The sequence below is a fragment of the Nothobranchius furzeri genome, chromosome 1, assembly GCF_043380555.1.
Source record: "Nothobranchius furzeri strain GRZ-AD chromosome 1, NfurGRZ-RIMD1, whole genome shotgun sequence".
Classification (NCBI taxonomy): domain Eukaryota; kingdom Metazoa; phylum Chordata; class Actinopteri; order Cyprinodontiformes; family Nothobranchiidae; genus Nothobranchius; species Nothobranchius furzeri.
Genome location: NC_091741.1, coordinates 26,820,335 through 26,847,784, shown reverse-complemented (window position 1 = coordinate 26,847,784; position 27,450 = coordinate 26,820,335). Strand labels below are relative to the sequence as shown.

The 27,450-nt window shown below is 42.4% G+C and overlaps 1 protein-coding gene across 3 annotated transcripts in view; it reads right to left on the bottom strand.

Annotated features, from left to right (window-relative positions):
• tenm1 (teneurin transmembrane protein 1) overlaps nucleotides 1–27,450 on the bottom strand; it is a 429,841-nt gene that overhangs the window by 271,613 nt on the left and 130,778 nt on the right. For all 3 annotated transcript variants that reach the window (XM_015963828.3, XM_054738427.2, XM_015963084.3), the window contains one exon: nucleotides 22,931–23,169. In XM_015963828.3, coding sequence (XP_015819314.3) covers nucleotides 22,931–23,169 — 239 coding nt within the window. The remainder of the gene's footprint in view (nucleotides 1–22,930; nucleotides 23,170–27,450) is intronic.

Sequence of the window (27,450 nt, the reverse complement as noted above, 5' to 3'; positions counted from 1 at the left end):
CTGCAGGTGAGTCTGCATGTTCCACAGTAGCCTCAGCTGGTATACCAATGGCCCGAACAATTATTTTTTGTCTTGCCAATCACACCACTCTGTTTGTTGAGTGAACTAAGCACCACAGCTGCTTCAGCAAAAACTATGAAGACAGCGTCGCCTCAGGATTCGCGCTCGTTAGAACCAGCTTTGGACAATTGACATTTGGGCTTTTGTTTGAGACAGAGCAGACAGAGGTACTTAGGCCAATTATTATTTAAAAAAAATGTATTTGCTTCTCCTTTGACAGTGTATGGCAGAGTGTCCCATTGACTGATTGCCAGTGCAACAAATGGGTCATGTTGTTTGTTGCTTTGAATGGTCCTAGCGCTGTCCAATAGTGTGTGGCGACAGTTTGAAACACAACTGTAACTCGGCTGTTTCAAGACATTGTGGCCAGACTGGATATTTACATAAATAGGATGGCTTGCCAGCCTAATGGTAAATGACCTGTATTTATATAACACCTTCTGGGGATCTACAACCCCCCAAAGTGCTTTACAACTAACCAGTCATCCACACACAAATTCAAAAACTGGTAGTGATGAGCTACAACGTAGCCACAGCTGCCCTGGGGAGCATTGATGGAAACAAGGCTGCCAAGCACTGATGCCACGGGTCCTTCCAACCAACACCAGCAGGTAAGGCAGGTTAAGTGTCTAGCCCAAGGACACAACTGCGACACACTGAGCGGGGAGCGAACCTGCAACCCCCCAGTCATGAGGCAGGCACTTAACTCCTCTTTCACGATCACCCAATGTGGATCTCCACAACCTGTGTTTCATATGAAAGTAATTCCAGATACTAAATTAATTATTTGTTCAGCCAATATCTCAGTGGGCTTCAATTGTTGGACACATTATAAAAAATATCTTAAGGGAGTCTCCCAAAAGTCTTGAAACATTTGCAAGGGTTTTCAATTTCCTTTGCATGAGTTGCTGACCACTCTCTTATGTAGCTGTAGTTTAATATTTTGAAAACTCATTTTGAGAGAAATTTGAAAAACCGAAATAAGTCACCAAGCCTTCTTGCTTTAGTTTCTGTTTGTGAAAACACTTTGGGAGGGGTTTGTGACCAATTGTGACTAAAATGACGTGAAACAGCAAACCCACTGAAACATAATTAAGAAATGTTTTGACTAAACTGCAACAAAGATGGATCAAAATAACTGTTGTATTTGCTTTGTCATTACACCATGTGCTCTGCATGCCCAGCAACTCTAACACTAACCCCCGCAGATCCAGCAACCCTAACCCCCGCAGGACCAACAACCCTAATGGGCTCGACACACGGGAGGCGACAAACGACCGCGATCAGCAAAATTTGTCGCTGTCGCTTTTATTACCTGACACACGGGAGGCGATCTGCGGTAGCGGCCAGCGGCAAAGCCGTCTACGCGTTCTGTTCCATGGCGAAATCAAAGCTTCCGTTGTTTTGTTTGGATGTGTCAGGTTGGAGGGAATTAAGGTTATTTAAGCGGTTCAGAGTTAATAAAGCGGTAGATATGATGTTTGACAAGGTGCTGCTAGAGTATGTGAAATCTTACTTCTGATTTTACTATATAAACATAATAATAATCAACTTCTCCTCCATGTTTGCTCGGAGAAGTGCGGAGCATCCTGTCCGCTCATTGGTCAGTGAATGAAACCTCCGTTGATTGGTCCTCGCCCGAGCGACAGCGATGAAAAGTTGAAAATGTTTCAACTTTCAGGGATCGCGTCACTGGGTCGCACGTGCACAACACGTGCACGAGTGCAAACTTTCACACGTGCGTTTTTCGCGTTTCGCTTGGTAGGAGGGAGACCCGCGATTATCGCTTTGTCACGCATGTCTCATTGAAAATGAATGGAGGAGAGGCGATGCCGCCTCCCGTGTGTCGAGCTCATAACCATAACCTCTGCATAACCAGCAACCATAATTATAACCCTCCACACGATCAGCAACCCTAAAGCCCCGCACGACCAGCACCCCTAGCCCTACAAATGACCAGCAACTATAACTCTAAACCTCCATGACCAGCAACCCTAAATCCCTGCATGCCCAAACAACCCTAACCCTTCGAAGGACCAGCATTGTGTCATGTGTTGTAGGTAACAAGTTGTTGCAGTAGAATTTTAGAACATTTTCTAACAATTTCATACCTTCAGCTAGTTACAGATTAATTACAACTTTTCAGATTCACCTTAACTACACTTCAATTCAGGAAATTGTTCTAAATGCTGAAAAGTGTCAGACTGGTCGGCTGGATTCGGGAGTTGAGATTGTAGAGAGCGTGGTTTCACAGACGCGGAAGTGATAGCGCCGGTGAAACGCCGGCTCACGATTTAATCTAGGAGTCCCCGAACGTTCGAGCGTCAATGAAGTGACACAAAAATTCGTAAGATGGATCGGTTGATTGGAAACTCTGATCATGGATCTGAATAAACGATGACTGAGTGGCGAGCTGGGGAGGCGACTTCCATATATAGTTGCAGTTAGTGGCGCAGGTGTGACATGGAGGGAATCCCCACGAGGGGCATGCTAGGAGATGTGGTCCATGGTGGAGATCGGCTAGCTGGGAGAGGCTGGCTTGAGGACTTGGGTTCTGACAGGACCCCCCCCCCCCCCCGTCCAGGGACGGCTCCTGAAGTCCCAGGGCGGCCCCAGAAGTCAGAGATAAGGGTAGGGTCCAGGATGGAGCGGGCCGGTTCCCAGGAGTGTTCCTCAGGGACGTAGTCCGCCCAGTCCACCAGGTATTGCCATCCCCGACCTCTGCGACGGGCGTCCAGGGCACGTCGGACGGTGTAGATGGGCTCACCGTCGAGGAAGTGGGCAGGCGGAGGCGCCGGAGGCGGAAGCAGGGAGGAGTCCACATAGGGCTTGAGCCGGGAGGTGTGGAAGGTGGGATGAATGCGGAGACTTGCCGGCAACCGCAGCCGGTACGAGACTGGGTTGATGACCTTCTGTACGGTGTAAGGCCCGAGGAACCGGGGAGCGAACTTTTTGGATCCGGCACGGAAGCGGGGGTCTGCGGTGGACACCCAGACCTTATCCCCAGGGACATAGGAGGGACCAGGACGGTGTCGGCGGAGATGTTGGCGAGCGTAACGGGCGTTAGCTCGGGTGATGGAAGCTCGTGCTTTGATCCAGGCATTCTTGCAGTGCCTCACTAGGGATTGCGCGGCAGGTACAGCAACTTCGGGCTCCTGGTGGGCGAAGACCGGGGGCTGGTAGCCATAGCAGACCTCGAAAGGGGACATATGAGTGGGTGAGGAGGTGTGAAGATTGTGGGACAACTCTGCCCAAAAGAGGTATTTAGGCCATTGCGAGGGTTGGGCCGAGACAAAGCACCGGAGGTACCGACCCAGCTGTTGGTTAACCCGCTCCGTCTGACCATTGGTCTGCGGGTGATAGCCTGAGGATAGTCTGACCGATGCTCCCATTAGGTGGCAAAAGGCTTTCCAGAATCTGGCCGTAAACTGGGGACCCTGGTTGGAGACCACATCGACAGGGAAGCCGTGGAGGCGCACCACGTTCTCCAGAAATAGTTCCGCCGTGCGTTGGGCCGAAGGGAGACCCGGAAGGGTCATGAAGTGAACAGCTTTAGAAAACCGGTCAGTGACCGTGAGGACCGTGTTGAGATTGTTGACCGGGGGGAGTCCTGTGACGAAATCCAGACCCACGTGGGACCAAGGACTGCTGGGCACCGGAAGAGGTCTGAGGACACCAACAGGAGTCTGGCTGGGTGTCTTGGAGTGGGCGCAGATGTCACAGGCGCTAGTGTATTCCTTACCATCCCTCGCCATGCATGGCCACCAGAGTGCTCGTTGGAGGAACATCAGAGTTCAAGAGAACCCCGCGTGGCCAGACAGGCGTGACGAGTGGGCCCAGGAGAGCGCCTCGCTGCAACAGGATGTAGGGACATAAAGATGACCCGCAGGGGTTTCTGGAGGTGCGGGGTCGTCCCGGAGGGCGTTCTGGATAGCCTCCTCCAACGGCCACCTTAGGTGGGCCAGGAAACGGTGCTCTGGGAGAATTGGTGCAGGCTCAGACGTCGGCATAGAGTGTGTGAGCTGGCGGGAAAGGGTATCAGCCTTCTGGTTCTTAATTCCAATGGCAGTAGGCGAGATGGAACTCATAGGGCTCGAAGAAGAGGGCCCAGCGGGCCTGACGAGGATTGAGCTGCTTGCTGGATCAGATGTGAGTCAGGTTCTGGTGGGCTGTCCAGATAGTGAAAGGCTAGGTGGTGCCTAGAAGCCACTGTCTCCACTCCTCCAGCGCCCATTTTATGGCCAGCAGTTCACGATCACCCACGCCATACTCCTGCTGGGTGGCAGAAAACGTCCTAGAGAAGTAGACGCAGGGATGGAGTCTGTCGTCGGGTCCGCCTTGGGACAGGATGGCACCGGCACCGACGTCCGAGGCATCGACTTCGACCACAAAGGGCTCCGTAGTATATGGATGGCGGAGGATAGGGGCCGACGTGAACCGGGTGACCAGGTGGCGGAAGGCCTGAATGGTGTCTGGAGTTAGACGGAACGGTTGGCCGGGTGGGCTTGGTTGGGTGAGGGAGGTGAGCGGTGCCACAATGGTGCTGAAGTTCTTAATTAAACGGTGGTAAAAGTTGCAGGGTAGTGGCAGATTGGGCGGTAGAGGGCCAAGACCACCAGCCGGGCGGTCTGCCATGGGTGGAGGAGGAGAGAGGTGGGCCTTGCACTGGGTCCCCCAGCTTAAAAGGCAGTTCTGGGACCAGGAAATCTGGGGGTCGTGGAGACGGAGCCAGGGGAACCCCAGGATTAGAGGAGGGGAGGGAGCTGAGATGATGAGAAAGTGGAGGGTTTCCCGGTGGCCTTGGAGGACCATCTGGAGTGACTGGGTTCGGTCTTGGACAGGATAGGGCTGGAGAGGTCTGCCGTCCACCGAGGTCACCGGAACAACTCGTTCCAGGGGAGTCAGGGGGATCCATAGGCGTTTAGCCAGATCCACGTCCATGAAGTTGTCGGCGGCCCCCGAGTCCACCAGAGCCTGTACCTGATTTGAGGTCTCGTCGTGAAAGAGGGTGACAGGAAGGAGTCGGTGGGAAGAGATAGGGGCAGAGGGTGACCCGGGCTGAGCTACCCTGATACTCAATGGGTTCCTCCGTTTGCCAGCCGTAATGGGCAGTCCAGGCGCCGGTGGTCGGGAGAGCCACAATAGGCAAAGAGACCCTTGCGCCACCGTTGCTGTCTCTCCTCCGGGGGAAGGTGGCCTAGCTACATAGGCTCCTCAGTTGAAGTGGGTCCGGGAGCTGGCGTTGGTGAACGAGGAAGAGGTCCAGGAGCTCTGAGTGGAGGACCTGGGTCAAACCAGAACCCGCTGGTCGATGCGCAGCGCCAGGTCGGCAACTTCATCCACGATCTGGGGCAGTTCTTTTCCCGCCATCTCGTCTCGGATGTAGGGCGCCAACCCCTCCAAGAAGACAGCCCGAAGGGCAGAGTCAACCCATTGTAGTTTGGCCACAATGGTGCGAAACTCGGACGCATAGGCGCACACCGAGCGTTCCCGTTGGCTGAGCTTGAGGAGACGTGCTTCAGCCCCCAATTCACTACTGGGTGGAACGAAGGTCTTCCTGAGGGTGGCGACAAAAGCAGCATAGTCATTGCAGGCAGGGGATTTAGAATTTTAGAGAGCAGCGGCCCACTCCTGAGCGCGTCCAGAAAGCAGGGAGGTGAGGTGCGCAACCCGAGAGCAGTCAATGGGGAAGCATCCTGGTTAGCACTCGAATTGCATATCGAGGGAGGCGAGCAGACCATCTGGGCCCCCAACCTCTCCGTTCCACCTCTCCGGTAGGCTGAACTGCGGCTCCTCCTTAGGTGGAGCGAGGACTTGCTGCTGAAGAGCATTGATGGATGTGGATAATTGAAGGGTGAGGTCGGTCAGAGAGTTCACCTTGGTGTTGAGCCGGTCGACCAAGGCGTGAAGCTGAACAATCTCATTCTTCATTCGCTCAAACTCCGCTGGGTTAAGGGACTCAGTCATCCTGTCAGACTGGTCGGCTGGATTCGGGAGTTGAGCTTGTAGAGAGTGTGGTTTCACAGACACGGAAGTGATAGCATCGGTGAAACGCCGGCTCACGATTTAATCTAGGAATCCCCGAGCGTTCGAGCGTCAATGAAGTGACACGGAAATGCTGGGTTTTCCAGAAGTAAGTAAGAACACTTACTGTGAGCGGATAGTTCGTAAGATGGATCGGTTGATTGGAAACTCTGATCATGGATCTCAAGAAACGATGACTGAGTGGTGAGCTGGGGAGGCGACTTCCATATATAGTCGCTGTTAGTGACGTAGGTGTGACGTGGAGGGAATCCCCGCGAGGGGCATGCTGGGAGATGTGGTCCATGGTGGAGATTGGCTAGCTGGGAGAGGCTGGCTTGGGGACTTGGGTTCTGACAAAAAGTTTATCAAAATTAGATCTTCATTGATGACTTTGATCAAATAAACCATTATGACATCTTCACAGTTTAGATCAGTTCTGCAGTTGTTCTACGTGCCTAATTATCTATGAGAATTCATATAATTTTATTGTACTATCACAATAAAAATCTGATTATTTTGTAAAGGGGTGGACTACACCTGACATTAATATATATTTTAAACCCTCAAGGCTAAAAACATAATATATCAAACTAAAATGATTGATTTTCTTATTTTAAAATGATGTAAAATACAGAAGAATATCGAGAAGAACTTTCCTGAAGGTATGTAATGAAAACAATAGTTTTATTTCTACAAATCTCAAAAAGGTTAATACATCTTATGAGGCATTGCAAGTGAGTAAAACAGCCACATTTTTATTTGCTTTCCTTTTTTCAAATTTAGATTTAGAGCATTCTTTTATCTACCACATCAATGCTTCTGGGATGTATTCAAACTTTCTTTGCTTCATTTTCTTTTGTACTTATACACAAGAATCAGGCCAAGGAGACTTTCACTCTGCTTTATGCTGAGACATGGACTTACAGTAATTGCTTTGCACAGTAGAAAAATAAAGCAGAATATTCAACAACTGCATTTTTATGACACAGTAGGCTTCTTCCCAATAATACACACATTCTAACCAACAAGCCATAAAGATTAATTAGATGGAGAATCCTCATTTTGAATAAAAATGGCCTCATCTTTGCCAGCATCAGACACAGTTGTACGTGGGCCTTGAGCACTGTGTTAAAGCAGAAAACCTCTATAGCGTGAATCAATTGGTAGCTAGGTTTCTCATATTACCACCTCAAACCACTGAACATCACAAATAGCACCTGATATAGGAAATGCCATGTTTTATAAGAATTCAGCTACATTTGATGCAGAATGAAGGAAGTCAAAACAAATACAAATTTTAGCTTCCTTTAACTTTGTTTGAAACAGCAACTTGATGATTAGCTTTGTGCTAATTGGGCTATAAACTATAAATTCAACCTATATCAGCCCTCAAATCCTCATTTATTCTCAGTCTTTTGTCTTCTGTTTTTATTAAAACACTCCCTAGCAACTAGCATTTTCTCGGGCATTCACTTACACTTTCAGCCAACTACAAACATTTGGAACAAATTAGCTGTTAACAAGTCGGTGTCTGAGCCACTAATCACGTGTTAAAGGAGAAAAATATTACCTGGAAAACAACTGTTCATGTGAAAGAATCCTTTTTCTTTATACATTTCATTCAACAAGACATAATATGCTGCTTTAAATAAGTTAAAATTGATCTATGATCAATGTTTGATTGTAAAATAACTCACCAGTTTTATTCTCGACAGTTTCAGTACTGTTTCGGATCGAGATGTTTCAGCAGTCTTGTTAACCGTTTCCCACAGAAAAAAACTGAATTAGACCTAGAAAGTTGGGACATGTCACCACGTGACGACACAGCTTTATTTACATATTGAGGAAATTATGCCACATTGACGTGCTGCACAAAGACACGGCTGTCGTCATTTTCTCCTCAATGTTCTATATGAAAAAAACAAAAACAAAATCCAATAAGAATATGCTGTTCTGTATGTTACATTTATTTAGCTTTTTAAGCTGGATGTCACAGCATTCCGCTCCAAATACTGTTTACGACACAATGAAAAGAAAGAAAACAATCTTTTATATAGCACCTCTCAAGATAGCAATCACAAGGCACTTCACAAAAACAAAAACGATTTAAGTATAAAAACATTTAAAAAAAAATTAGAAATATGTTTAAAATGAGAAAGAAAATTTGTGATAAAAATTAAGAAAAGGGAGAAAGAAAATGAATTGGAAAGAGGGAAATCAGTGGATCCCAGGAAAGGCAGAATAAGACCAGAATAGGGAGAGGGTGGTGACGAAGGTCACGCAAAAGCTAGCCTGAACAGGTGAGTTTCCAGCTGCTTTTTAAAGAAGACCAATAAGTCCACTGATCTCAGGCCACAGCAGCAAATGATCTGTCACCTTTGGTCTTTAGCCTGGTGCTGCACAACAGTAGGCTTTGCACAATGCAAAACTTGCCCCAACTTCAAAGTTTCTTGGATGAGAGGAAAACTTGCTTAAAATGGATCAAAAATAGTACAGTGGTCAGTCGATGTAGCATAATCACATGTACAGATCATTCCCTGTCTGGAAGAACAGTCCGGATTCAGAGCAGACTGGGTCATTTGCTAATCTTCAGAGAATCTCGATGACAAAGTTCTACAGAAAATAACTAAGACCCCTCAGAAATAGATGGGTTGATAGTAGGGTACGGATAAAGCACTTTTGACGAATATGAGCATGAAACGAGTAAAACTCGTAAATATCTGTGCTTGTGCTGAAGGAAAATCCTCACTGGGTAACTGACTGTCTTCAGGCTCTGTGATTGGCCAGTCACATAGAGCGCCTGCCCCTCCCTACACACAAAACTGAAGCCGGGAGCTCAGTCCGCGTCCGGCCCATCCACGCACACACACACAGACAGTAATGGATCTCTCTGTGCTTGCTTCACTGTTGCTCACGTTTCTTCAGTACTCCCTAGGTTTTCTTCAGCTCTCCTCTTTTTCAGTTTAATATTTAAACATTGAATATTAAACATTAAAAGTTACTTTTTTCGTAACGTACGTGGTGCATTTGACAAGACAGAGCTGAAAATGGCTTGTGCTGTGTCGGCCACTGCCTCCGCTCCGCTCGGTTTATTTTTTCTCTCTCTCTCTCTCTCTCTCTCTCTCTCTCTCTCTCTCTCTCTCTCTCTCTGTCTTTTTTTCTCTCTTACACAATGCGTGATACAGAGGGTACTTCAGCTGAGACTGAATCAAATTATTTATAATTTAAACAATCAAATAAAAAAAGTTGTGTCTGGTTCTAGCATTTCATATTTTCTAGTTCCTACTGCATGAGTTCAGATGTATTAATTCATGCACTTAAATATTAATGTTCTGATTTTATTGAAAAACTTGTTCTGAAATGGTTCCTTTACTATTGTGATAAAAAATATTTAATCTCAATTCTGAGGCTGCTCTGTAAATAGTTTTCAAATAAACAATACACATATCAACTTCTGATCATTCCATATCAATTTCAGACTTAAAATAATGTTTTGATGTAAACCACACCCACTTCCGGGTTAAGCCACGCCCACTCAGAGTACAGATACAGATAATTTAGACGGTTGAACAGATACAGATACAGATAGTGGTGTACTCGCCCATCCCTAGTTGCTAGTCACATTCTGAGGAAAACAAGAGGGTCTGAAAATTAATTGGAAATAGCTACACATCAAGGTCCCAGGTCCCTCTCACTTTAATGCAAACATTTGCTGGCCACGCCCACTCATCACAAAATTAGCTGTTATGAGGTCAGAGTAGAGCTGCTGCTTCTCCAGCATCAACAAGTGGTGGTGGGTGGTTGCCATGCTAGTTTTCCTTGTTGTGATGTCACAATAAGGATGCATTCTCTAAAAGTGTGTAAAAGCTTGATGCCTTAAACCAAACACTGACAGGATGGACTGTTTTTATCCAGGGTTAGATTTTTAAAAGAGGTAGTAGAAACCTAATGGCAACACAAAATGTTTGCAAAAAGTGAGATTTGCACAAGATTCCTGCATTATTCTGAATCATTTTTTCCTATTTGTATCAATACCTCCTAATATGCATGGTCCTCTTTAGGGTCAGAGAGAGCAGGTGCCAAACTCCCCTGGACAGGTCTCAAGTCCATCACACAGTTAATCTTATAAAACATTGTTTTAAGATCTGGAGCTGCTGCACTAGTGCAGGTCTAGGTTCAGCAACGTTATCAGCCCAAACAATGACTGCCTGAATAAACTGAATGGCCAGGATTTTCCATTAATGGACTCTTTTTCTCCCTGATGGAGCAGGCGTAGTCAGAAGGACAAAGCCAGACTTAATCAGGCTCATATTGTGGCAGAGTTGTTCAGGGAGAATGAGATGTAATTTTCACTTATGGATCGGCCACCACAGAGTCCAAACCCCAGCCCCACTGAGCATCTTTGGATGCGATTGGGATTCTCTCATAATCACTAGATCTTTGTGACAATTTAATGCGACTCTTAGAGGAAATACTTTGTAGGACAATGCAGACGTTTATCAATAGAAAGCAAATTAATGAGTGACGTAATAAAAGCTAAAGTCAGTCCAGAGAAACATTAAAGCGTGTGACCTTTTTCTGTTTTTTGGCCGGGCTTCGTTTATTTTTCTGCCCATATTCCCAACTTCCTCATCAGGATGGCCAACAACATAAAATGACACAGAGCGAGCACTTAACTGATGATAAGCTGTAATCTGTTTGGTGCTTTGAGACGGAATGCTAGGACGTTTAGAGGAGAAACACAGTTTAGGACAGAATGACTCCGTAACTCTTACTCAGCTTCAGATGCTAAGGATTTGTTATTCAGTAAGTTAATTAAAATTACTTTCTTATGTTAAAAATGTAATATGTTTAAAGTCAATTCATTAGTCAAAGACTGGGAAATTACATGTTTCAGAAACTCTCAGAGTCTGACATGATCTCACTGCAGATTTATCACATTATTAACTTTTAAATAAAAAAATACTTAATGGATATCGATATTACATGCAATCAGCTTACTTTGTTAACAGCTGTGACAAGGCACAAGGTTGGCTGTGGGAATTAGAGACTTGGTATTTGCTGATTTTAGCTCACAAGACAGATGTGGTGTCATTGCTTATTGTCGCTATAAGACAGCATTGGAGCGTTGGACAACAAGCCATTGGGAGGTGTCACCTCAAGCTCTAGGAAACCAAATTAGGAAGTAATCTGCAGATTTATCGTAAAGGGAATAACAATTTGCCGTGGCTAATAAACACCTTTTCTTCCTGGCTCGTCCACAGCTGGAGACTACTCTGCTTGCCCTCTGCTATTAACACAAGACTTTAAAGTCACATTTACCATCAAACTGTGAAACTAGATTTACTGAGAAAAAAGACACATGCAAGTAATAAACTGAGAGCCACTAATGACTCATTTGGCTCTTTGCGAAAGCGCCAGGTTCCTTGAAGCAACACGTCCTGCCCAACAGAACTATAAAGAAGATCTTGGCTTGCAACACACGCTGTCCCTGCCTGTGTGTGTGCAATTGGCTGAAATGTGATTTGGTGCTGATTATTGGATTGCAGGGTGCTACTGACTTGCTCATTTCCCTTGCGTCAGGCGCTTCTCCTTGTTGCCATGGAGATGATTATGGTTCATAAGTGAAACCTCCCACCCTCGCTTCTTGTTTATGATCGAGCAAGGGAGGATTGTAACTTTCTTTTATTTTAAAGCCAGCAAGAGATTCATCGGAGCAGAAAATATTCTAATTATTTTCACTTTTTATCAGAGTTCAATGAGGCATGATGCAGAGAGTGAGTTACAGGTAGTGTTGCCAGTGGCCATACTCTTCAAGATTACAGATGCAATCTTAATCTGTCCTCTATCTCTCCTTTAATGCCCCGTTTGCTGCCGTAATGCCTGCTCCTCATATCTGATGGCCGTGTTGTGTTTAATAACAAGCTCCGACTGCAGGAGGGAGGGGTACTTTAGGGGATAAACAAATTAACAAAGCTATTCACAGCCTTTGCAACACCAGGAGGTATGGGAGGAGGGAGAGGGCACTGAAGAAAAAGGCAAGAGGACTGCCTTCGCTAATCACAACAGGGGGCAAAAATGCTGCAATCACTTAGGCACAGCATCATCTCAGCAATCATGCATCATCCTATTGAGGCACTAATTGGAAGCTTTAATATGAGACATAATATTGTTGCCTTGTCATTTGCCGGGTTACGTTTCCCTAAATTGATAAACAAGTCACATGAGTTACTGATTGGGTTTTGAGGAACGGGGTATATGTAAGGTGATTTACCTATGAAATAAATGTAACTAATCTGTTATGCTACTAATAAACTGACAGCAGTGACAGAGGAGTTAAATATCTGCCTCGTAACCATAAGGTTGTGGGATCGAGTCCCACTCAGTTTTTGCTAGCATCCTCGGGCAAGATGCTTAACCTGCCTTGCTTGCTGGTGGTGGTCGGAGAGACCAGTGATGCCAGTATTTGACAGCCTTGGCTAGGATATTTGATTCAAAGGTGTTGAAGCAAAGACATTAATTTGGCTGAGGACTATACTTTTTTTATTCAGAAAAGGGTAGAATTCCTTCTCTGGGTAAGGGATGAGGTCCTGCATCAAGTGGAGGAGTTTAAGTATCTCGGGGTCTTGTTCACGAGCGAGGGAAAGCTGAAGCGCAAGATCAATAGGCGGATTGGTGCTGCGTCTGCATTAATGCGGGCGTTGTAGCGGTCTGTTGTGGTGAAGAGAGAGCTGAGCCCGAAGGCAAAGCTCTCGATTTACTGGTTGATCTACGTTCCTACCCTCACCTATGGTCACGAGCTTTGGGTAGTGACTGAAAGCACGAGATCGTGGATACAAGCGGCTGAAATGAGTTTTCTCTGCAAGTTGACTGGGCTCTCCCTTAGAGATGGGGTGAGAAGCTCTGTCATCTGGGAAGGGCTCAGAGATGATTTGCTGCTCCTCCACATTGAGTAGAGCCAGTTGAGGTGGCTCAGGCATCTAGTTGGGATGCTTCCTGGTCGCCTCCTTTGTGAGGTTTTCTGGGCATGTCCAACTAGAAGGAGAAAGTGGATGATGGATTGCTCTCCTGTAATTTGAACCCAGTATCCACGTCCGGATCGGGGCTTGGATCGGGAAGTAAATCCCGAGTCCCGATCAGTCTGAAACCACATGATCGGGGCCGATTTCCGATCATGTGATCGGATAGGGACATCCCTAATTATGGGTGCAAAAACTTCACTCATTATGAGCGCAGTTAATGCATTCTGTAAGAATGAAGTCAGAATGACTCTCAGCCATTTTCAAAACAACCCGGTAGCAACAGTGAGGTGGAATGAATGGATGAAGGCGTATCGTTCTACACATAAACAGAATGTGCAAGAAGTGAAAACTAACTCCGGAACGAGCACGTACGACGACAGCCTTGCGTGAAGCTTCACTACATGGATTGACAATTTTGCGGACCAATGGTTCAGATGATCCACCCTGAAGAACAAGATCTTCCATTATACCTTTAATTAAAAACTGCAGGTAATGTACAGGCTCAAAAAATAGAGTTTTTATAACACATCATGACATTTGTAAATTAGATTTACAGTATCTTAAGAGCAGAAAGCATTTCACTATCTAAAATTTTCTGTCAGCTATGGCCCCAAGTAAAAGTTACACAGGAAACTAATGTATGTGCGAACTAGGGGTATCTGGTTTTTGATAAAAAGGTTCATTCAGATGGAAGGAGAATCTCTGTCCATCTCAAAATGGAAGTGCTGTTTCATTATAATGATGTAAAATAAAACAGACCTAGAAGCACAGTTGTGAACAACAGCTCCTTGTCTCTCCAAACTACAGCTTGTCTACAACATGCTACCTTAAAATGACTCTCATCATGTCTCAGAGGTGAAAAGCTTAATAATAATCTGAAGTTTCGGCTGACAAATCAATATGTTGTTATTATGGGAGTTTGGCAGAAGTCAGTTGTGAGTTCTGCTATCAGGTTTTAATAGTTAAAACCAATAAACTAAACAGAAAGGTTAGCATTCAGTCAAACATTAGACACTTTATTAAATGTAATTGATAGTGTGACTTTGATAGTAATTGAAATAAAGTTCTATAACATTTTGAATTTAAAAAATTGCCATTCGATCCAAAGTAGCCTTCGTAACACTGCCTACTGAGACAGCGTTGTGGACTGTGGTGATAAAGGAGTGATTTCAAAACAGCTACATGTTCAGAATCAGCGGCTGCAGTCTGGACTTTTACACAACAGGTCACTCTGTGTTGTTAAGATCATTTACAAGCTCTGTTACATGCTGAACCATGCGTGATTCTGGCAAGCAACCGGAGCTTTGGCTGAATGCCACAAGGAAATATGAAAATCCAGCCAAATGTAACAGCTGCATTAAGATGATTTTCTACCAAAGGGGAGAAAATCACCACCGTCCGCAATTGTTTGGCATCCAGCTTGGCACCACAGCAAAAGGATGTGTCACATTTATTTTAAATGTCGTAAAGGGCCAGACTCAGCCTTTTGTTGGAGAAACCCAACATGAGCATGTCATTAACCTGCTTCTGGAATAAACGCATTTATTTACCAAACTTTACATAAATTGTCATAAATTTAAATTAAATAAATGTTCACTACATTTACCATCTAAAACAACAGAACCAGAAAGCCTTTTAAATAAGCAAATTAAATTTGGATAATTTGTGCATAATTATAGAAAATATAAAAAGTAAAACCATGTAAGCTGTTTGGTATTTGTCATAACCAACAAAAGTTATTCACCAGGCATCACATTAGCTTTTGTTGACAACATAATGGCTCGAATTTGTAAGATTTAAATAAAGTGAAATTGCAGAATGCGTTGTTATCATAAGTACAAAGACAATAAGTAAGTCTGGCGTACCTCAGTTTAGTGGACCTTGAATGGAAGCTGATTGTATTTGGAATAAAGAAAAGTTCATTATCATACACTGAAAGCAGAATAATTTAGTTTCATTTTGTATTCCATTATGATGATATGAATTAATCTTCAATGGGAACTTGATTTAATGAGAGACTGACTTGAAATCAATAAATACAGAAGAAGCCTCAATGGCAATTATTTGATGAGGACGAGAAAGTGCATCACCACTGGGGCATTTTTTTCCTCTCTTCTGCTCTTCCTGTCAGCGGCTCTTAATTAATTCGTTAAAATTACTGAATCATTATGTAATGAGAGAACCTAATCATCTGGTGGCCTGTGTCACCCCCCCCCCCAACAAAGACGGTTAGTCCATGACCGCTTTAATCTTGCAATTTGAACGTCTTTGATTTACAGGCTAACATATCATCTATGCTTACATCCCATACATCTTTAGTGCGGTTTCCATTGTGACGTCAACATGAAGATCAATCAGTGCCAAACAGGAGCGGAGCATGACACCAATTAAGAGGTGATGTCGTCTCCAAGTCATCGCTCACACTTCTCACTAATGCACTAATTACCGGGGCTGGGACATTAATGGAATAGCATGGCTCAGCCTGGGGATTAATCTGCATGGATTCGCCTTCTGATGTGTGTGTGCGTGCATGCATATGTGTGCATGTCAAACCAGTCTCTGATCTGATCTGAATGCATGTGTGTGTGATTAATGCAAACCCCTTCCTGCTCCAGGCATGACCTTGAACACCACCACAGGAGGGGAATGAACTGACAAGGTGGGGATGGGGAGGCCGAGCGAAACGCTCCAATGGCGCGCTCAGTCCAGGCTCAGGGTGAGCGGGAAATTGGTGAAACAGGTGGAATCGATGAATTAACGTAGGTATTTACTTCCAACAAACTGTGATTTCACCAAACATGACTTAAACTTTAAGGTTTTAATAACCTCATGTATCCAACGGGGTGGGGGGATTAAAGATTTTAGCTTCTTGCATTTGCTTTCAAGATTATGTTATGATGGTCTTCTAGTCATTTTGGTGAAATATTGAAATTAACATCAGGTGTGATGTCACGCAATATTGCACAATTTCGAGGAATGTCTCAGAATTCAGTTTCTTACTATCAAATTGGACCTGTTTTAAGAGTCAGTTGGCTACAGTGGTGTGAATCCTTCTATCCTATAAGATATACATCAGTTTTAAAGAAAGAAAGAAAGAAAGAAAGAAAGAAAGAAAGAAAGAAAGAAAGAAAGAAAGAAAGAAAGAAAGAAAATGATCCACCTTTCAAGATAAAAATCATGAGGCGCTTCACAAAAACAAAACAAAAACAAAAAAAGATAACTTATGAAAAGATTTTAAAAAATGATAAAACATATGTTTGAAAGGAGAAAATAATATAAGGAAAGGGAGAGGGAAAATGAATAGGAAAGGGGGAAATCAATGGATCCCGGTAAAGGCGGAATAAGAACAGATTTGCAAAAGCTTTCTGCTATTTTAAAGATCAAGGTCTGTTATTTTTCTTAACACATCTGCAGTGGTCTCCAGTATAAATGAATATCATGTGAGTCAATCTCTGTGGGAAAAAAGTGCTGGCAATCCTACTTCAGGAAATAGAAATTCCTGATATTCAGACATATTGCCTCTGGTTAGCTAACAACATTGCAGAGTTAATTTTGATAAGAAATTTAATTTAGTTTTAACTTAGTCTTCTGACTAAAATTCATCTTAATTTTAGTCCCGATTTAGTCATTTAATTTGTTTCAATTTTAGTCATATTTTAGTCGAATAAAATATATGTAAGTATATATTTTCTAATGAAATAATTTTATATTTCTATAAAGAAAATGTTAACTACACCTACTTGAAACTGTAAAGAAAGATGAAAAATTCTCATTTCCCACTTTGGATGAATAAAACTCTTTTTTTAATAATAGTTTTAATAACAACAATTATTGGGAAATACCAAAATGTGCAAAGTTTGAAATTGTTCCTCTCATCATTATTAGAATAAACATAAATGCATAATGTGCAATAATATTTGTAAACATGACAGGAAATTACATCATACTACAAAAACATTTAAAGGTGTTAATTTAATAACTTGAAGAGGTAAACTAAAGGTAAAAAATTGTTTTCAGTTACCAAGTTGGGCTCAGTGAACAGTTTTCTGGACCACCTTAATATTTTTTCTCAAAAAACATCCCAAACCCTAACCCTCTAATTGGATTTTCCTTACTTTCAGTTTTCATTGTTGATCAATATTCGTCATAATTTTGTTTTAATAGAAGTGAACATTTTTAATTTTAGTTTGTTTTCATCCACAAAACATTCATTTGTCACGTGAAAAAAAAAATCAGTGAAATTAACACTGCAGCAATGTGACTATACCACTAACTCCATTTGCTCAAGCCTGAAGGTGTTCCGCTGTGTGATGAAGTTGCTAATGCTAACGGTTAGCTTCTATTAGCCAAAACATTCTCTGTTCTCTCCTGGATCAACAAAAACTCCAGCCATTCACCATCACAAGCCAAGATGGATGAGTCCATGAATACTGCTGTGACATCACAATATGCTAATGTCACTGGCTTTTCAAATCCGAGCGTTTTCCTGTCTATTTTCAATAGGAGGAACTTTTGTGACGTCATTGTTCATGTTTCTCACATTGCATCACAGTAGTGTGTGGCATGTTTGAAGGAGGATTCAGTGAAGCAGATGGATTATTCTTGCTATGTGGTTGATTGTTCGGCTCATGGGAGGCTTGATAAAAAGTTTTATTGGAATTTTCTCCAAAAACGACCAGAAAATACGAAAGAGATGATAGGAAGTGACCTGGACTCTCCCAAGAAAGCCTGCACTCCTGCAGCAACAGTTTGTGAGGCTCATTTAGTTCATGAGAAGTCCTTGTGACTAAGTATTTGTTAATTAGAGAAGATGTTTTTAAAAACATTCATCGTCGTGTATTTTTAAATCCATGTAGTCATGATGTCTTCACGTTTTGATTCAGGCATCTCAATCCGCGATCATTCTAACAGTAAATAATGTAATAAATAAGGACACAGATTAATGAAGACTTACCCAGCTTTGCTGTCGCTGTGAGGAGTTATCTGTTTTCTTTGGCCATCACCCACAGGTGATGTAAACAACGCTGTGGCTCTGCTCGTCGGAGCTAACTGCTGCTACTAGCATGACCACAGCTTTCTGCTTTCAGAAGAGATCAGCTCAACTTTTCTTAAGAAAAAATCATCATAAGTTTACATATGTTTGAAAGCCTTTCGTTTTTTTATGGGTGAATGGTCCAGGGCTTTCTGTTGAATTAATGTTTTCCAGGCAAATTTGTAAAAAAAAAAAAAAATAAACATCGGCGAATCAGAATAATGTTTTTAATCATTTCAGAGCTCAATGGGGCTTTTAATAACTTTAATTTTCTCTTTAATACAGATTTTAGGCATCTCTCTAAACAATCTCTTGTCTTTTAATGGTAAAGGATTTTGTCTGTAAACTCACTTAAAAGAAGAAATGTAGACTCGAGTCTTATGACTTGGACTCGAGTCAAACTTGAGTTAGTATTTTAATAACTTTTGAATTTACTTGATAAAAGCTAAAAAGACTTACGACTTGACTCAGACTTGAACACCAATGAATTGCGACTTGAATTGACTAGCTTCTGTTGACTTGATGATGACTTAAGCATATTTGATATTTCAACACAAAAGCGTTACGACATGGACAAAAACTGTAAATCATTCTTCGTTCAGAGTTTGATTTTGTACTACTAAATGCAGCAGTACTCTGTTTATAATAAACTAGCAAATAAATTAAGCTTCAAGAAGCATTATTTCTGGAATTTATTTATTATCGTTCTCATTACATAAAAGTTGGACGGATGACTTGATTATAACTTGAAAATTCAAAGTTAAGGACTTGGACTTCACTTGAACTTCCACATCAATGACTTTGGACTCAACTTGGACTTGGTTGTCTTTGACCCAAATCAAAGACTTGCGACTTGACTGGAAATACTTGTGACTTACAAAGCAGTGCCTTGGTCAAACCTCTGCTTAAAATTGTACATTGCGTATTGATAGCAGGCCATTTTGTTAGTTTTGCCACCCAACCACTCGTGTGCACAAAGATGAAAAAATATGTCAACAAAGACTAGAACAGGAAATAGGGGTAGACAACCATTTTCAGGTTCGGCCTGTGGGTGAAACTCTGAGTGATAATTGTATTTAAAAGAAAAGCAGTATCTGTTAGTAATTTAACAGGTGCCACTTGAGACTGCAGCTGCATTTAGCCAAAGATCACATCATTTGACATGTCTCATATATTACATGATATCATGTTTGCTAAACAAATGTAATTAAATTAAAGTGGGGTTCGGTGGCTCAGGGAGCTATTTCAGCATCTGATCTATTAACTTTTCAATATTAAATAAAAAAATTTCAAGGCTGAAACCAAAACTTCACCTGATATTGATCAAATAAAACATGTTTGTTTAGAGCAAAGATATCTGATATTTCTACCAAAGGATTCAGCTCTATTTAATAAACTCCAAGACTTGATTTATTAACGTTGTGTCAAAGAAAATCAGATGAGTCTTAAAGCCGAAGTGGAGCTAAAGAAGTAACTTTCACTGGAGTTGAGTTTAGTTTAATTCTGAGTTCTGTGTAATCATCCCAAAGAAATCAGCGACCCTTGAATTTTTAGAAAACAATTCTTGGAACACTTGAATAAAAACACTATGATATTAAATAAATGAGAGGATTTACACACAGAGTCTCACACTAGTTGAGCATTATCGAAGAATTAATTAGTCAAGATCTCAAGGTCTAAGAAGCGTGATGCCTGGTTTTGAACTATCGGATAATTTATTTTAAATACATCGTGTTTTTTAAGGTTCATCTTTAGTTTTGTGGGTAAAACTATGATATGTGAAACATTTTTGAGCATGGTAGTTATTATTTTGGTGGAACTAAAGCAGAAGAGATGTTAATTTGTTTTACATCACTTTTTAAAGGACAAAGTAGAAAAGTGTTTAAAACATTATTATCACCTATAGTAATAGAATTTCCTAAAACAAAGATTAATACAAGCAAAAAATGAATGATTACTGCTGCTGATGGTCGGGAGGACCAGTGTGTCAGTGAGCCTCACGGTACGTGGATGCGTGCGTGTGAATGGATGAATGATACACTGTAGTGTAAAGCACTTTGGAGTCCTCTGATTCTGAAGGGTGTTAAACAAGTGTGGGTCATTTATCACCATCATCATTCATCATAATAAAACTAAAACAAACTCCATGAGTGCAGATGTCAGAAATGTTATGAGGTGGTGTGTGTGTGTGTGTGTGTGTACTTGTCTACACATCATAGTGAGGACTAATGACTTTCACCTACAAAGTGAGGACATTTTGCCTGTTGTTACAGAGCTCTTCTTGTTAGTTGTGGAGGTCTGGCGTGAATGAAGTTTTAGTTAAAGTTAAGGTTAGACTGGTAATAGTTAGTATTAGGGTTAGAACCAGGCCCCCACAATGCGGCTCAAAAATTGAAGCAATCCCGGAAATACCAAAAATTGCAGTTCCATCCTCATCCGCTGGGGGCTGGTGTCAGAAGCGAGCAAATCCTCATTGACTCCCATGTTAAAAATACCAATTTCACAGCAGAAATAAACATGTTTACAGCCTGGTACCAAAACATGTTTTTGGTTTAAATTACCTAGTTTACACTCATGACAACTCTGAGGGGGGTGAATTTTTTTCTCACTCTTCTAAGTGTATTAAAAGCCTAAAATTCAGTATAATTAATGAGCATCAGACCCACGTGACCACAGTGCTAGCTCCGTGGAAAGGCCTCAGTAGAGCCTCGGACTGGCTTGGAAACTGTTCTGGGATTTTGAGTCTCTGTGTTTGTGTATTCTGTTTTGGATATTTTTTGTGCAATTGTTGGACAAAATGACTTGCTGTGGCATTAATTGCACTAATAGAGCGTCCAAGGAGTCTCCACTTCATTTTTTTCGGTAAGTAAAATTATATTTATGTATTTTAGGTCACTGCCGAGCTGAGCTTAGATTTTAACATGTACTGTTTAACCATGAAATTTAAATGTAATAGGGTAAAACCCAGTGCATTTAACATAATGCTGCACTTTAGAAAATGGGTTGAAATATAACATGTTGGTGGAGCTGGGTTCCGACTATCGTCTTGTGGAGCCGGTTGGTTCGCTGGAGTTTTTGACAATTAAAATTGCACCCACATTTTCAAAGTTAAACACATTTCTTTTAACAACGGTAGTTTCTGCTTCAGCCCTCTCCCCCCTCCCCCTGCGCAGTGGCCGCAAACTCACTGATGCGCCTGCAGCCTCTCGGAGTTTCTGCTGCTCTAAACATTAAAATAATGATTTCATTTTCTGTTCCTCACTTCTGATTACCGTCAATGGTGTCTGTTTGTTGCTACCAGGTACGAAACTAACTTGTTTTTATTTGACTGTTTTTCTGTCCTGCATCTCCTCTCAGTCCTAAAGAGAAACTAGGCTACTACATGGGTTCATATATATTCACCTTATTATGAGTTACCTTTGAACTGCAGTTCTAAAGGATCTACCGACCGCAAAAACAGCGGGGTGCACGCCGGCCGCTCTGGTGAGATGCGTCACCGGAGGACAAGGTGATGTGCCCCGCTCCACAGCAGAGAAATGCATCAGGCACAGATAAAAGACAGAAAACATAAAAGGAAATGAGCCAACATGAACGATCGCGTGTTAACTTAGTTTTTGAGGTGGTCACACCTAATTTGATGTTAATGTGGCCATGCTCAAGACGCAGATGTCTGGAGCGTGTCAACAATCAGAGCTTTGCATGCGCAAGCTGGTTAAGATTAGGATGGGGGTGAGGGGAGGGTTAAATTAAAAGGTCACAATTTGGTTAAATGTCCGTTTTACGGCGGGTGTCAGTACCGACGCTCTTGCACAGCGCGTTGCCTCCCGACGCGCAGGAGCTCCTCACCTGCTGTCTTTTCTGAGGACTGCATCTTGTCTGTCTTTATCACGTGACAGCAACTAGTCGATGACAGGCATAAAAAGTCACTACAGAGCAGTGAAGTCGACTAGTCGACTTGTCGACTAGTTCATACAACCCCTAGTTAACTCCGGTTGTAGCTAGGTTGCTACCTCCGTTAGCTTAGCTCCCACCTCTGCGTTAGCGTTGGGTTAGCTTCAGGTTAGCTTGTAGCTAGTTCAACCGGGTGTCGTCAGTTGATCCCAGCCTTACAGCCCGACCCTCAGCTCCACCTCTCTTCCCTTTTGTGGAATTGTCTGGGCTTGACGGAACCTGTGACACGGTCAAGATGGCGGTGGTGGCCACCTCCCATTTACCCTCGAAAACATGTTATTGGAGTCTATGGCAACCCATTGTCCAATATTTATATGTCAATGGTTAGAACTCAATGACAGTCCTCACAATGGATGAAAGACAAGAACGTGTGTGTGTGTGTGTGTGTGTGTGTGTGTGTGTGCAGAGGGGAGGAGATCATCATGTGTACTGATCCTACAATTATCACTAGTTTTCTTTGCTTTATTCTAGGATGCTAATTTGAATTGTAAAGTATTCTACAGAGGGCCATGTCTGTAAAACTATACTGCTTCCAAACTTCAGCAGTATGACTCAAATCCTTCATCGATCTCCTTTCATTGTTGTCATGTTCCCATATATCTTTTACCCCTCAACTCCAGCAGACTCCTGTGTGTGGAAACCCTCTGATAGAGCTGCTCTTTGTATGTTTAATTGATGTGTTCCTTTTTGTGAAAATGGCAGGAGCTTGACAAGTCTCCCAATAGAATCTCCAGCCATCAAAAATGGAAAAGTGTCTTAATTTTTAACAATAATCAGAGATGACAGAAGCAAATGGCCTCAGGGGAGAGGTGGAGTCACGATGGCGTATTCCAGCACTTACCAATGATGTATGTGAGCAGCAGGGCCAGCGTGAGAGTGAGCAGGGATGCGGACAGGGCCGTGCACTTCCAGTTACAGCAGCGGTGGGGCTTGTTGAAGGTAAACAGTGGCCTGGTCACGCTGCTGCGAGGGAGGGGTCGCGGTGGTGGGGAGTAGACCGTCCCAGAAGTCAGCGGGTACCCCTGCCCTGCCCCTGACAGCAGCGCTGAAGAACCAGAACCCTGTTTGAACAGGAAGTGTCTGGAAGAGAGGCACAAAAAAAGACATTTCATTCTAATGTGAAATTTGGTGTTTGTTAAGTCTTCCCTTCCTTTAGTTATGGTTGCTAAGCCTGTCTATCATGGCTCAGGCAGCTCATTATGCTGGCAGTATTGGCAGGAAAAAAAGGTGCTTTCATTTTCTGGCCAGCGATTGTTGATTTTGTTTTCTGACATGACAAATATCAGCTCAGACTAGTTAATTGAGTCAACATTGGTTTTGGAAGTAGGTTAAACAAGGAGGAGTTGTACTTTTTGATGTTTCCAATGGCATTTTCAGAGCAAAAATCTGACTCACAAACGCTGTTATAAAAACAGAGAAGTTAAAACTTTTCAGTACCAAACATGCGGCTCAAATTCACTGCCAGTGTGTCTACAGCAGGCTCAGATTAGCGGTTTGCAGCTAATTCACAAAGCTGGTACTTGATATTATACAGCCACGTTGAAATGAAGATTAGTTCATAACTACTCAATGAGTTGGAAACACATTTAACCACATTATTAGTGTAATAAATAGAAAAATGCTCTAAATTTAAATGAATATAGAAAAATCGTAACTTTAATACAACAGTTTGCAGTCTCTCTTTGGTTTATTATTTTCCCCAAAATCTAAATGAACTGTTTTGAGTCATTCACATTATTAATTATTAACTATTACCAATCATAATCCAGCATAATTGACTAAAAAGCTGTTTTGCCAAATCATAGAAGACACTTGGATGTTGTTCTGCATTTTTCTTTGATTTAAATGCTAAACTGCTGCATGCATATAGTGGGCCCTTTGTCTCCAAAGCAAGATCACATCAGGATATTGAGATATTTTGAGTTTCATAACTTATGCTACACTACTAATCCCTTTTTTTTCATATTGATTGTTCCATATGTTCCTAACCGAGCACTTCGCTCTCAGACTGCAGGTCTACTGGTGGTTCCCAGAATATCTGAAATTAGGATGGGAGGCATATCTTTTAGTTATCAGGCTCCTCTCTTGTGGAACCAGCTCCCAGCTTTAGTCCGTGAGGCAGACACCTTGTCTACATTTAAGAATAGGCTTAAAACATTTTTATTTGATAGGGCCAATGGTTAAAATCTGATGTTAGCCTAAATCTGGACAAGTGGGGGAGCAGAGGGAGGTGGAGTGTACAGTCAGTAAAGACGGCTCTCCCTTGCCCTGACTCCAACATGCCTCCATCTAAATAGGATAGGTTATCCTGAGTTATCTCTGTAGTTATGCTGCTATAGGCTTAGACTGCTGGAGGACATACTGACCACTTCTCACACTCTACTGCTTTCTTCTAGTCTGCTCTTTAACTGTATTATTTCCTGCTATTTCAGCTGTTAACTTTATTTTCTCTGTAAGTGTTTTTCTCCCCAGAAGAAGCTACAATGATGTTCTGCTGAGCTGTGGTGGCCTCATGGAGGGGGCCATCGTCTAGCACACTGCTGCTAACCACTAATACATTCTCCCTCTCCTGATAATAACTTTTTGCTTTCCTTGACGTTGGATGTGCTACTACTAGTTTACCCGTTTAATTATAGATCCACTAGGATAAATACAATAAAGTTTATCTCTCACCAAATAGAATATTTACTAAGACCTCACAATATAACTATAGACATTATTTGTCTTTGTGTGTGTGCATGTGTGTGTGTGTGTGTGTGTGTGTGTGTGTGTGTGTGTGTGCGTGTGTGTGTGTGTGTGTGTGCGCTCTGTCTTCTCGATCCCCAGTGAGTCGTGGAGGATGGCTGCTTATACTGAGCCAGGATTCTCTGGAGGTTTCTTCCTGTTAAAAGGGAGTTTTCCTCTCCACTGTCACTTTATGCTTGCTTAGTATGAGGATTGCTGTAAAGTTACTGATGCTAGTCAGTGACTCGATGCAATTTGCTGGGTTCCTTATATAGGAAACTTTATTTCTGATTGGCTTAATGAACTGACCTGGATTGGAATGTTTATTGTGTGAAGTGCCTTGAGACGACTCTTGTCGTGATTTGGCGCTTTATAAATAAACTTGAATTAAATTGAATTTTGCAGAAGTCATACAGTCCAACCAAAAAACACACGGTAGTTAGTTTTGTCCTTAGAAGAGACGACATCAAGACACCTGATACCTGGGAGTCAGGACAAAGAAGAGCATGCTAGCCAATCACAAACATTTTTGAATCCCATGGTACCAAACCTAAATTGAAATGACTAATTTGATTAACTGCACAGGCCTAAATTGCACCTCATCCTTCTTAGCCACCAGGCATCGCCTGTGTGTGTTAGTGCATTTTCTATACAGTAAAATTAGGCATTATGTTTGCTTTAGAAGAAAACTGTCTCGTATTTCTGTTCATTTCTGCTGGTAAATTATTGCACAGTTTTAGGAAATTCACTTTTTGAATTTGCATGAACTTAGTGTGATTTTTTTTCTAAGAGTTGAATCTCAGAAGATGAATCAATAAAGTGCACCACAGCCTTATCACCTGATTAAGCAACGAGTGTCAAACAGAATTTTACAGTCCTAAGTAATTATTACGTACTCTGTTGTCCAGAAAACTGCAAATGGTGTGTTTTAATAAGTTCAAATGCACAGATACAGTGGTACTCTTGGAAACTGAACACTTATTTACTCAGAAATGCCATCCTGCATTTCTTGCTGATACAGTCAGCAGTTAGTGGAGTCTTTGATTTTTATCTGCTTGGACTTGGAACTTTTCTCCTTCTGTAACTTTTGTTTATTATTTATTTTATTTATTGTTTATTATTGTGCAATCAGATACTAAAATTGTGCAATGTTTAAAGAGTAGATGGTTAAAGTAGCACATTAAACATTTAATGCTTGGAAAGGGAAGAATGGGTGAGAAGAATGTGCAAAAACAGGTGTAGTGGTTTCTTCTGGTAAACCTGGGTCCTGATTTGTGAACAAGACCTTGTTTTTCTAGCAGCAAGACTCTTCTAAAGCACTTGTCCTATCAAAGTGCTAGTTCTGGTGCACATCTGGATAACTTTAAATACCAGTGCTGAACTTGGAGGAACTAGTTTCCCTGCTACTGTAATGAAAAGCTTTTGGGATAAAGAGTGAGTCGTATGCTAGCCACAGGAAACATACCACTAATTTGGACAAGCAGCAAACGGATGCCCGCGCTTAAAAACATGTCTTCTGCTATTATTTCCGATTTGTGTTGGCAGCATCCTCTAGATGTTTGAGACATGGGGCATTCCAGTTACAGTAGCGCTGTTTCACGCCTGGTAGCCCTAGCAACAGTTGTGCACCAACTACAGGGTGACTGCTGCTTGAGGAAGGTGTTTAGCAAACTGTCAATTAATTACAGTCTTAATCTTATGAGCTGGAAGCCATTCTGCATCCTGCGCTCCTCAAACCACCTGCCACCCTCGGGACCACCGCCCGCGTCGTCTTAAAGTAGATTAGAGTCAGAAGTTGGGAACAGTTGCTGTGCAGGCCTTTCTAGGACAGAGGTTCAATGCTTCACCAATTACTTTAGCACGACACTCTGGTATCTTGTGTCTTTTTCAGATTCTATTTATGTAAATCTGGACTCAGTGGAATTAAGTCTCACTTTAAGCTATATACGCCGCACAGGAACTCATTTAAAAGGCCCTGAAGGTGGGAGATTTTAGGAGACCCCCCTTTTGCTTTGTAGTCTTCAGTTCAGGTGTCAGGCGTGGAACAGACTGCTCCACTTTGCCACGGCACAAAGACGAAGCCCAGCTCTTCCTCTCCACTGAAAATCAGCTCTTCCTAATGTCTCCTGCTGTGTAATTTGGGAGAACTGTTACACGTGTTGAGCTACATTTGTGTGCTTTAAATCTAAGTGTGCTTCTAAACTGCAAGTAATTCATCATCAAAAATTAATACAGAGCACTAAAATCAGGGAGAGAAGTAGTCCATGAAAATCCCTAAGTGCTTGGATTTCTCCTGCAAATTCTGGCCAATGGATGTGACAAATGAGAAACTCAGAAATAGATGTTCAGGATTGGTTCTCTCACTCAAAAACAGAGGTTTTTTTCAACTCACACCAGAAAACCATTTCTAATATACCAACGGTGTCCTTCATCCTTTGATAAACCCCAAAATTTGACCAACGGGCTTCTCTGGCGCAACCTCCCGAGAAGCCACTGCAATGCAGAGCAGCAATAAAATGAAATAGATTGAAAAAGCACCAGGCACCTTTGGATCAATGGCTTACCTATTTCTTTTGACACATCAAAGCAACTACTTCAGTTTTAAGGCCGTTAAATGAAGATGAGGCTCATTTTCAT